The following is a 12838-nucleotide window of genomic DNA, read 5'->3' as shown; positions in this document are numbered from 1 at the left end:
TCACCGGATCCCAACAAATGCACCGCAAAAAAGATTACTTCGAGTCGATCTCCAAAAAGAACATTGTATTGAAGATCGAAGAGAGAGAGATAGAGAGAGAGAGAGCCATCTAGCTACTGATATGGACCCGTAGGTCCTGTGGAAACTACTCACGCATCATTAGAGAGGCAACAAGGTTGATGTAGAGGCCCTCCTTGATCGATTCCCCCTCCAGCAGAGAACCGACGGAGGCCTCTAGATGAGAACGCGAAAGAACAGAGGCTTGCGGAAGTGGAATAATTGTTTCGGGTCTCCCTCCGGTGGTTTCTAGATTTTTGGGAATTTATAAGCTTGGAATTAGGTCAAACGGACTTAAAAGGGGGCCACAAGCTCGGGTGGAGGCGCCATCTGAACTTGTGGCTCTCTCGTGCATCGTCTGGTCTCCTGCCAAAGCTTCTAGGGTCTCTCCTGGTCCAGAAAAAATCATCGTAAAATTTCATCGTGTTTGGACTTTGTTTGGTAGTGTTTTCCAGCGAAACAATAAAATAGGCAAAATCAAAAACTGGTACTGGGCATTGAGTTAATAGTTTAGTTCTCGAAATGATATAAAATTACATATAAAGCATACAAGACTGATAATATAATACTCCCTCTGTCCCAAAATTCTTGTCTTAGATTTGTCTAGATACGGATGTATCTAATAGATACGGATGTACTAATACTAAAATGTGATGTATCTAATACTAAAATGTGACTTGATATATCCGCATCTAACAAATCTAAGACAAGAATTTTGGGACGGAGGGAGTAGTGATGTCTACTACACAACCTTCTTCTTGTAGACGTTGTTGGGCCTCCAAGTGCAGAGGTTTGTAGGACAGTAGCAAATTTCCCTCAAGTGGATGACCTAAGGTTTATCAATCCGTGGGAGGCATAGGATGAAGATGGTCTCTCTCAAACAACCCTACAACCAAATAACAAAGAGTCTCTTGTGTCCCCAACACACCCAATACAATGGTAAATTGTATAGGTGCACTAGTTCGGCGAAGAGATGGTGATACAAGTGCAATATGGATGGTAGATATAGGTTTTTGTAATCTAAAAATATAAAAACAGCAAGGTAACTAATGATAAAAGTGAGCACAAACGGTATTGCAATGCGTTGAAATAAGGCCTAGGGTTCATACTTTCACTAGTGCAAGTTCTCTCAACAATAATAACATAATTGGATCATATAACTATCCCTCAACATGCAACAAAGAGTCACTCCAAAGTCACTAATAGCGGAGAACAAACGAAGAGATTATGGTAGGGTACGAAACCACCTCAAACTTATTCTTTCGGATCGATCTATTCAAGAGTTCGTACTAGGATAACACCTTAAGACACAAATCAACCAAAACCCTAATGTCACCTAGATACTCCAATGTCACCTCAAGTATCTGTGGGTATGATTATACGATATGCATCACACAATCTCAGATTCATCTATTCAAACCAACACAAAGAACTTCAAAGAGTGCCCCAAAGTTTCTACCGGAGAGTCAAGACGAAAACGTGTGCAACCCCTATGGATAGGTTCATGGGCGGAACCCGCAAGTTGATCACCAAAACATACATCAAGTGAATCACGTGAATATCCCATTATCACCACAGATAAGCACGGCAAGACATACATCAAGTGTTCTCAAATCCTTAAAGACTCAATCCGATAAGATAACTTCAAAGGGAAAACTCAATCCATTACAAGAGAGTAGAGGGGGAGAAACATCATAAGATCCAACTATAATAGCAAAGCTCGCGATACATCAAGATCGTATCACCTCAAGAACACGAGAGAGAGAGAGAGAGAGAGAGAGAGAGATCAAACACATAGCTACTGGTACATACCCTTAGCCCCGAGGGTGAACTACTCCCTCCTCGTCATGGAGAGCGCCGGGATGATGAAGATGGACACCGGTGAGGGATCCCCCCTCCCGCAGGGTGCCGGAACAGGGTCCTGATTGGTTTTTGGTGGCTACAGAGGCTTGCGGCGGCGGAACTCCCGATCTATTGTGTTCCCCGAAGGTTTTAGGGTATATGGATATATATATAAGCGAAAGAAGTCGGTCAGGGGAGCCATGAGGGGCCCACGAGGGTGGAGGGCGCGCCCAGGGGGGTGGGCGCGCCCCCTGCCTCGTGCTCTCCTCGTTGATCCCCTGACGTGCACTCAAAGTCTCCCGGATTGCTTTCTTTCCAAAAATAACTCTCCCGAAGGTTTCATTCCGTTTGATATTCCTTTTCTTCGAAACACTGAAACAAGGGAAAAAACAGGAACTGGCACTGGGCTCTGGGTTACTAGGTTAGTCCCAAAAGTAATAGAAAAGTGTTTAATAAAGCCCATAAACATCCAAACCAGATAATATAATAGCATGGAACAATCAAAAATTATAGATACGTTGGAGACGTATCAAGTAGCATGAAACAATAAAAAATTATAAATATGTTGGAGACGTATCAGTTATTTCTGCTATATTTCTTTATCTCGCTTTGTTGCCTTACTGCTCATCACAATCTTCTTTAGGTTCCTCCTTCTAGTGGCTTGCTTCAGCTCAGGATGTTAGGCTCTACTATTCCTCTCAACTCTTGTATCTTTTTAGCAGGGCCTTGTGCTTCACCTTGTACTACTATTTGAGATGAATGCATTTGGGCGCCTTTTCCTGTTAAAAAAAGGTTGCCGCCTATCATGTTCTTTCCTCCAAATCACTTTGTTTTTCTAGTAATAGCATTTCAGAATCATGCATACGGCTCTAATTGTGGGGAAATGATGACATAATTGGATCACACATCCAAACCAATCTAGTTGTCTTACAGCAAACATAGGAGATATACTAAGCAACTTAGCGACTAGTAATGAGTTATTGGGAGGCTCTTTGCTGAAGAGAGTGTGCTTCCTCTTGATTACATGCTTGGTTTTTTTAAAGGCCAGTTACAGTCTGCGTACCTTTGAGGGTGAGATGCCCATGCCACTGTTGTCGCAGTAAGCCCAAGCTAGGAACTCGCTGAAGGTCGAGATGATGCGGCGGGGCCGCTAGAGGGCAAAGAGCGGGTTAAATGGTTGGAGGGGAGGTTTAATTTGATTCCAGCTCGGATGGATTAGACGGAGCCCGAGATTGAGGCAGCGTCCTGACGTCGCCAGTGAGGGTGAGGTAGGACCTCAGCGACACAACGTCTCTGTTGTAGTGAAGGAAATCGGTTAACTGGTTCAAGTGATTACAATTTAGGCAAGACGATGAAGGTGCTGCACCATGGGATCCTTGTCGAATGGTGGAGAAAAAAATCCCTATATTGGGTTGATTGGCATAATAACCAGTGATATGTCGAAAAGACCCCTCGCTATCCATCTTCTAATCGCTATAATTTATGGAAAGAGCCCCAAATCTTCCCCGCGAGCCTCCATATTTGAAGGTTATGGGGTGTTGGTTTGAAGGGCGCTCCATCCGTTAACTACTCGTGCGGGAGGCAAGTTTCACCTCCCTACTCAGCCTCCCATGTGGCCTATCTTCTGTTGATGCCATTGGTGTAGACGAAAAATGCCATGGAACTGAGAAATGTGCCAACAAACGCTTCTCCACTACTTCCCACCCATGGCTATAAAAAGTTTGTCCCAATGGAGGAATAGCTCACAACCTCCACTTTCAACATCGTCGCGCAAAACCTCCACCTTCCTCCCCATCGTCATGTATGAAATAGCTCATATCCCAACGCCCATATCCTCCACTTCCCTTCCCGTTGCCATGTCGCTTCCCTCGGGGCCAGGCTAGGTGTGACGCCCCCGATTTGACCGTACACTAATCATGCACGCAAATGTGTACGATCAAGATCAGGGACTCACGGGAAGATATCACAACACAACTCTACAACATAAATAAGTCATACAAGCATCATAATACAAGCCAGGGGCCTCGAGGGCTCGAATACAATTGCTCGATCATAGACGAGTCATCGGAAGCAACAATATCTGAGTATAGACATAAGTTAAACAAGTTTGCCTTAAGAAGGCTAGCACAAAAGTAGCAACGATCGAAAAGGCAAGGCCTCCTGCCTGGGACCTCCTAACTACTCCTCGAAGCCGAACTCCATGTAGAATCATCCTCGGGATCTCTAGCTCCTGGACTCCAGCATCTGGTTGCGACAATCAGGTATAGGAAGGGGAAAAGAGGGAGAAAAGCAACCGTGAGTACTCATCCAAAGTACTCGCAAGCAAGGAGCTACACTACATATGCATGGGTATATGTGTAAAGGGCCATATCAGTGAACTGAACTGCAGAATGCCAGAATAAGGGGGGACAGCTAGTCCTGTCGAAGACTACGCTTCTGGCCACCTCCATCTTGCAGCATGTAGAAGAGAGTAGATGGTAAGTTCACCAAGTAGCATCGCATAGCATAATCCTACCCGGCGATCCCCTCATCGTCGCCCTGTTAGAGAGCGATCACCGGGTTGTATCTGGCACTTGGAAGGGTGTGTTTTATTAAGTATCCAGTTCTAGTTGTCATAAGGTCAAGGTACAACTCCGGGTCGTCCTTTTACCGAGGGACACGGCTATTCGAATAGATAAACTTCCCTGCAGGGGTGCACCACATAACCCAACACGCTCGATCCCATTTGGCCGGACACACTTTTCTGGGTCATGCCCGGCCTCATAAGATCAACACGTCGCAGCCCCACCTAAGCACAACAGAGAGGTCAGCACGCCGGTCTAACTCCTATGCGCGCAGGGGTCGGGGCCCATCGCCCATTGCACACCTGCACGTTGCGTACGCGGCCGGAAGCAGACCTAGCCTAGTGGCGTTCCAGTCCAATCCGGCGCGCGCCACTCAGTCGCTGACGTCACGAAGGCTTCGGCTGATACCACGACGCCGGGATACCCATAACTACTCCCGCGTAGATGGTTAGTGCGTATAGACCAAATGGCCAGACTCAGATCAAATACCAAGAACTCGTTAAGCGTGTTATTTTGAAGTAACCGCGGACGCCATCCAGGGCCAGGCCCACCTCTCACCTAGGCGGTCTCAACCTGCCCTGTCGCTCCGCCACAAAGTAACAGTCGGGGGCCGTCAGGAACCCAAGCCCACCTCTACCGGGGTGGAGCCACCTGTCCTTTCAGCCCCCTCATCAGAATCACTTGCGGGTACTCAACGAGCCGACCCGACTTTAGTCACCACATGTGTCATGTATATAAAGTATATATTATATACCCGTGATCACCTCCCGAAGTGATCACGGCCCAGTAGTATAGCATGGCAGACGGACAAGAGTGTAGGGCCACTGATGGAACACTAGCATCCTATACTAAGCAGTAGGATAGCAGGTAAGGGTAACAACTGTAGCAACAATGATAGGCTATGCATCAGAATTAGGATTAACCGAAAGCAGTAACATGCTACACTACTCTAATGCAAGCAGTATAGAGAAGAATAGGCGATATCTGGTGATCAAGGGGGGGCTTGCCTGGTTGTTCTGGCAAGTAGGAGGGGTCGTCAACTCCGTAGTCGAACTGGGGGTCGTCAGTAGTCTTGGGGTCTACCGGAAAGAAGTAACGGAGGGGGAACACAATAAATAACAAAGCAATCAAAGCAACACAAAGCGTAACATGAAAATACACGGTGCTATGTGTGCCCTAACGCGGTAATAGGTGATACCGACGAAGGGGGGAAAACATCCGGGAAGGTATTCCCGGTGTTTCGCGTTTTCGGACAGAGGTACCGGAGGGGGGGAAGTTGCGAGTTCGATAGGTTAGGGAGGTGTGGCGGACGAACGGGCTGCGTATCCGGATTCGTCTCGTCGTTCTGAGCAACTTTCATGTAGAAAACATTTTTATCCGAGTTACGGTTTAAAAGATATGAATTTTCAAAGATTATTTGAATTTCTGGAATTATTTGAATTTAGCAAAAATGAATTATGACGTCAGCATGAGGTAACGCTGACGTCAGCAGGTCAACAGGTCGGCTAACCAGTCAAACCAGACAGGTGGGTCCAGTGGGACCCACATGTCATTGACAGGGCACTAACAGAGTTTTATAACTAACTTAAACAAGGTTATTGGCAGGTAGGCCCCACCTGTCAGTGCCTATTTAGATTAATTAATTAGTTTTATTTATAAAAACATTTTATTTAGTTTACTTACGCGGCGGGGCCCGCATGACAGTGACACTGGGCTGCCCAGTCAGCAGTTGACTGGGGTCAACCCAGTCAACTGGGCCACCAGGACCCACTGGCAGCGACCCGGGGGGGCACTTAGCCACGTCGGCGGACGGCGCCGGAACAGCTCGGCGAGCCAAATCGCGGCGACGCGCGGCGGGCTCGGCTCGGGTTTAGCGCACAGGGGTCCCAGGGGCCGCGGTTGCTTGCGTTCGACGCGGCTCGACGCCGCGCGTCGAACGGTGGCGGTGCGGGGTGCTGGGGAGGTCGGAGCGGAGCGCCAGGAGCTCACCGGCGGCGGGGTGGTTCGGGCGTGCGGCAGAGGCGGGGCTACGGTGCGAACTGGGGCAAACCGAAGAGCGGGGCGAGGCCTACACGATGCGGCCAAGGCAACGGAGGCACGAACGGGACCAAAAGGTCGCCGTGGCCACGCCGGCGACGAGGCCAGGCGGCGGAGGGTGCGGCCTAACGCGGCGCGGTGGCTACGGCAAGCTAGCGAGCTAATGGAGAGGGGGAGGAGGGGCAAGAGCTCACAGCGGGGCGTAGCCGTTTAGAGCGGGAGCGGGGAAGGCGTGGTGCAGTCGGAACCGACGGCGAACGGCGGCGGGGATCCGACGAGGAAGAAGATGGCGCGGGGTCGATGCAGGGTTCCCGGGGCTCGGGCCCGTGGTCGAGGAGGACGGGCTCGACGCGGCGGAGCTCGTGGACACGTCGGGGAGGAGAACGGGGCTCGGTGGCCGCGGCTATGGCGCAGCCATGGCGACGGCGGCGCTCGGTTGCGGTGGGGAACGAGGTGGAGCTGAGGGGGGAAAGGCGCAGGGGCCGAGAGGGAGAGTGGGTGAGTGGAGGGGAGGGCTCGAGGCGTCGAGGGGATGTCGCCCTTATCCCCTCTCCGACGGGGACGGCGACAGGGTTCGGTGGCGACCGGCGTGCGCGGTCGCTGGGTCGGGGGAACAGGGAGGAGGGAGGCGACCGGGGGAAAGGTGGGCTGCTGGGTTGGGCCGCCCAGATGAGCCGGCCAGCTGGGCCATCTGGCCTAGTGAGAGGGGGGTTTAGGTCCAGGGAGGGGTTTGCTCTTTTTTTGTTTGTTTGTTTCTTTTTATTTTATTTTCTTTTATCTCTTTTCTGTTTTATTTCATTTTAATGCATTTAGGCATTTTCTAAAAATATGTTTTCTCCAAAATAATTATCAGTGCAATATTTGGCACCCACCGAACGTTTTTGATTAAATTTTTGAAAACTTTTATTATTGACATTAATTTGAATTTAAATTTTGAAACGGTTTCGAATCATCGCGAGGTTAACAACAGTAACCGTGGTGACGTGGCATCATTAGCGTGGGATTACTGTAGCTTAATTATCCAGGCGTCACACTAGGTGTTGATCTCAGAGGAGGAGGAGGAGGAGGAGGAGGAGAGGATCATGGATGAGGAGGAAGATGAGAAGGAGGCTGACTTCATCATCGAGGAGGAGGAGTAGGATCGTCGTGATGAGCTAGAGGCAGCGCAACAGGATCCCACCCTCAATGAGTGGATGGATAGGGATCCCAAAACACACTCAATTGAGTGAGATTTCCGGCACAAGTACGTGCAGATCACGTATGGGCAGGAGAGAGCTCACCCACACAACTCATATCAGCCACCATGTGTTCCCCACTGCCTCGCTGTTAAGGAGGCATGGGATGAGCGGTACGAGGCCTACGCCTCGGTCGTCCGTCCATGTGAAATCTTCAAGGAGACCGCTGCCGAGCAGGCTTTGGCGACGAAGAGGGACCGCACCATTTTACTTTATTACAAGGAGAAACGAATGGACTTGGTGACAGAGAGGGAGCACATCAGATGACACAAACTCGACATGGCAATGGTGACATTCACCGACACAAATGGCACCATATTGGCCTTGCCCCTCTCGACAACTGTGTGGATGAACAGATCTAAGACGAAGTCGCTAGACCGTCACACCGCCATGCCTAGAGAATGAGTCGACTCATCACATATGCATATGCCCCGTGCATAGCATTCAACATTGACATGGTAGAGCTCAAAATCATGATGTAGTCACTAAAAAGCGACAAATTTTGAACTAATATCGCTAATTGACTTTTCTTTTATTTTTTTGCGAGAAAACTTCGGATTTATTCATCTTCAATCATGACAGCACAACGAACATCAGAAATAATAAAAAGTTACATCCAGATCAGTAGACCATCTATCGACAACTACAAGCAGTGAAGCGAGCCAAAGGCGCACCGCCGTCATCACCCCTCCCTTGCTGGAATCGAGAAAAACTTGTTGTAGTAGACAGTTGTCAAGTCGTCATGCTCAGGCCCCACAGGACCAGCGGAACAAAATATCAAGTGCCACTGATGAAGAGTAGTGCAGATCAAAAAGATCCAACCTGAAGAGACATAAACATAGACGAAGTACAACCAGATTCGAGAAAATCCACCAAGGACAGATACACTCGAGACACACCTCCACACGTCCACCGGTGATGCTAGACACACCACCGGGACGGGGGCTAGTGGGAAGAACCTTATTCCATATTAAGGGAGCCGTTATCGTCTTGTCTTCGTGAGCAGGACACGGATTCTAACAAAACTCAAAGGAACATCTGAAACAGAGTCCTCCCGCCGGCAAGGGCCGGTATCCACCGCGCCGCCATTGCCCTAAAGCCATTGGAGACGAATCGAACCGGCGGCGGCAGCAGCGGGAGGCAAAGGAACCCTAGGCTTTTCTTATGGGAGGAAGCGGCTGCATGGATCCAAGTGCTAATTGAGTTTTCATTCTCCACGTAAGAACATCGTAATGCAACGTTAGCTTAAACCAATGTAAGCATTTGATTATTTGGTTGGTGTAACAACAAAAAAAAGAAGAAGAAAAGATATGGAGGCAGACAATATGGGTGACCTATGTGGGTTGCTCTAAGGCTAATTCCACCGCGCGACCCCAAATAGACGTCCGTTTTGTCCGGATACTGTCTGTTTGGGTGGGGCGATGGGGTCGTGTCCGAGCCTGTCCTGAGATGCGGTGACCGTGCGCCCAGCGCACGGACGCATCCCGACCGCATCCTGTCCGCGTATTATTTCTTTGCAAGTACTTAACTTTATTTCATCATTCATTTTTGATACATGAAAAATACATCGTCACATTTTGACTAGTAAAGTAAGACCAAAGAAAACAAGAACCATAAGAATACATTTTAGAAGATACCCAACTTCCATAACTGCTCCCTTGAGTTGGGTTATGGCCTTCTCGATGCACTCATTGTTGATCTGTGGAGGAGGCTCGATCTGGCATCCTCCTTTCTTCTTCAAGCCAGAAGTCGATGTTGCTTCCTCAGACCTAGTCTCGTGTCTAGCCTCTAATCTAGCAACAAGTGCACTTGTTTCATTTACAGCCTCTATGCTAGCTAAAAGTGCACGAACATGTACTAAATTTCGCTCTATCAATATATCGATGTACTCTTCTTCCCAATACCAAAACTTGCATCCATTCTACACAACAAAATTTGAAGTTAGCACAACTAGTCAAATCTAGAGCACAAACTGAAGCTAAAAAAAGCGCATACCCCATCGTTTAAGCACTTGATGAACACCCATCCGGGATGTTCCGGCGTTGTAGACACGCGGCGCACGACCATCCTTGGGCAGTGGTCGCACTTAATGAGTGGCAACGGTGCGCCGGCGAGCTTTTGGGCAAGCACCGAGCCCGGCCGACCGCCATTCGTGTATCTGCCGACGGACCACCGACGGTGCAGATCCGAGCAGCTAGAGGAGGAGCCACTGCCTACATGTGGCCTTGCGGCCCTGCCAGGGCCTTCCGGCGAGGTGCCCGGCCAGTCCATGGCACGGCCCGACCTCCCACAGTCGGGCGAGCTCAAGACCGACCGGATCCGCCCCAAATCCGGCCGGCGGGTGCGCAAACCAGGTGGCCGTGGTTGGGTAGCTCGGCGGCGCCGAGGGGAAGGGGCTGGGCGAGCTCGCGTCCAAACTGCACGGCTGCAATGGCAGCGGCGGCGGCAGCGAGGGGAAGAGTGGGGGGGTGCGGCCGAAGGGAGGGAGGGGGGCGGATAGAAAAAGGCCCGTCCTGTGCCACCGACGGGCGGGCCAGGGAGGACACGCGCAGACGACCCGCGCGTCCGCATGATGTCCGTTTTACCCCAAAAGCGGCGCAAACTTGGGTCGCGGATGGATCGAAAGCGGACACAAAACGGACAAAAATCCGTTTGCTCCCGCGCGCTGGGCCACCTTGTTTGTCCGTTTTATCTCAAACGGACGGGACCGGACAGGATAGGGTCGCGCGGTGGAGTTGGCCTAACAGTCCTCGCACAACAGAGGGTGGGAAGGCGTCAAATTCGAGTCGTGGTCATCCATGGCTACGACCCATGACGATGGCCCCGGCTAGTTTGGAAAACTGAATACGACGCCAAATTTCGGCATCAATAGTTAAGAACTGTACTCGAATAAACCAGCCTCCGCTCAATAACAATACACGAAAATGTAGCATCAAGTCAAATCAAATCAAACAAACCCAGTGTTTACTTGCACACCGTGTGTTGTCAAACCCACCGAACAGGCACAAATGTCAGTGGCCCACGCTGTCAGCACTCGACCCCCGCACAAGCGGCTCGCCGGAACCCGGGTGGCAGGTCAGGCGCGCGGCTCCACTTGCCGCCGGCGATGTCGTACGCCAGCACCATCCCTTCGAACGGGCCGGCGCCCGCCGCATTGTGGCCCCGGACTGCCGCCGCGCTCATTACGGCTGTCACTGTCTCACGCCCGATGCCAGCCATCGTCACCCGCACCGCCATGCCCAGCCCCACCGACCCCCTCGGCATGGGCGGGGCCTCGAGCGCCACCCACCCGCCACCAGCTCTGAGGTCGCTGCCTCGGCCGGCACCGCCGTGCCACCTCCAGAAGGAGAGCTCCACCGCGTGGCTGGCCACCACGTAGAGATGGTCACCGACGCCGCAGGCGCCCACGACGCAGCCGCCGCCCGGCAGCGCCCGCGGGCGCGCCCAAGTGCCGGACGCGACGTGCAGCGCGTCCACCGACCCGGCGCACACGTGCGCCCCGAGCGCCCGCGCGCCGTCGCCGGACACCGCGACCCCGCCGGCCACGTAGAACACCCCGCCGGCCCCGGCCCCGGCGCACCCGTACCTCCTCCGCGGCGCCTCGGAGACCACGCGCCACGCGTCCGCCACCGGGTCGTACTCCTCGACCGCCGCGGTCCGCGCGGACCCGCCGGCGACGTAGATCCGCCCTCCCACGGCGGCGGCCGCGAACTTCTTCCGCGGGAACAGCGTGGGCGCGCACGCGCGCGCGGCGCCCGTGAGCGCGTCCACCCGCAGCGTGGCGCCGCGGCCGACGAGGAAGATGTCGCGGCCCAGCGCGACGGCGCGCGCGTGCGCGAACACGGAGCGGCCGCAATGCAGCAGAGCCAGCGGCAGCGGCAGCGCGGCGACCTGGAGCTGCTGCTGCTCCGGCCGGAACTGGAGCAGCGCCTGGGCAAAGGCGCCCCCGTGGTCGGGGACGGAGACGGCGAGCAGGGAGGGCTGGAGCTGGCCCCGCGCGCGGCGGAGCTGGAGGAAGGCGTGGGACGCGAGGAGGTCGGCAAAGCGGCGGCAGACGGCGGGGATCGGCGGGAGGGAGACCCGGGGCACGCGGACAAGGCACTCGAGGATGAGGTCGTCGGGCAGCGCGGAGATGGGCGGTGGTGGTTGGGCGGGGAAGCAGAGGCTGGTGGTGGAGGAAGCAGCAGCAGGAGCGGAGATGGGGACTGGGACGGGGACGGGGACGGAGATGTGGCGGTCGGGGTCGGCAGGGATGCAGGACTTGACGAACCACGACATGCTGCGGGAGTGGCAGCTGTCCGCGGCCATGACAGTGGCCTCGGGGGCTCGCCGGAGTGGATCGGGGTCGCGGTGCTGCACTCGCGGGTGGTGAGTACTTCTACGAGTCCATGGCCGTACCGTCAAAGTTGGGCCGTGGATTTGGGTTAGATTTTGGGTGCGATTTAGATTAGGAGATTGGTTGTGACTGTGATTGGGCATTGAGGAGGAGTAGCGGGGACCAGCCGTTGGGCACTGTGCTGGTGCGGCGGATGGCGGATTTGATTGCTTATTCAAGTCAGGATTTTCACAAAACAAAACAAAATGATTTGGCTATATCTATGTAGTTTTGACGAAACAACACCATACATTGTCAAGTACTGTAAATACACCTATTTCATAAAAATGGGTCGCCTTTTTATGTTTGACCGTATTTATATAATAATACATCAATATTTATGCCGTCAAATTAGTAGCATTAGATTCATGATAAAATATATTTATCATATACCTACTTGGTTTCATAAACATTGATATATTTTTGCATAAACGCGGTCAAACTTTGAGATAATTTGACCATACAACATTTATTCCGTCAAATTAGTAGCATTAGATTCATGATAAAATATATTTATCGCATACCTACTTGGTTTCATAAACATTGATATACTTTTTCATAAACTCGGTCAAACTTTGAGATAATTTGATCATACAATAAAGTTGGAAGTACACTTTTTTAAGAATGGAGAGAGCGTGCTATGATAAGAGGGTCGGATTTTGTGTGTGTGTGAAACATAGACGCAGACACTTACAAACATGTAAGACACTAGGAGTTAGGTTGCTCGA

The 12838-nt window shown here is 51.8% G+C and overlaps 1 protein-coding gene across 1 annotated transcript; it reads right to left on the bottom strand.

Moving 5' to 3' along the window:
- Nucleotides 1-10615: 10615 nt before the first annotated feature.
- On the bottom strand, nt 10616-12214 carry LOC123120473 (F-box/kelch-repeat protein At5g26960-like). Its single transcript, XM_044540475.1, has one exon. The coding sequence runs from the start codon at nt 12212-12214 to the stop codon at nt 10763-10765; it is 1452 nt and encodes a 483-aa protein (XP_044396410.1). The 3' UTR covers nt 10616-10762.
- Between the last annotated feature and the right edge of the window lie 624 nt (nt 12215-12838).

The sequence above is a fragment of the Triticum aestivum genome, chromosome 5D, assembly GCF_018294505.1.
Source record: "Triticum aestivum cultivar Chinese Spring chromosome 5D, IWGSC CS RefSeq v2.1, whole genome shotgun sequence".
In the NCBI taxonomy this organism is placed as follows: Eukaryota; Viridiplantae; Streptophyta; class Magnoliopsida; order Poales; family Poaceae; genus Triticum; species Triticum aestivum.
This window is presented reverse-complemented; position numbering and strand designations above follow the sequence as displayed.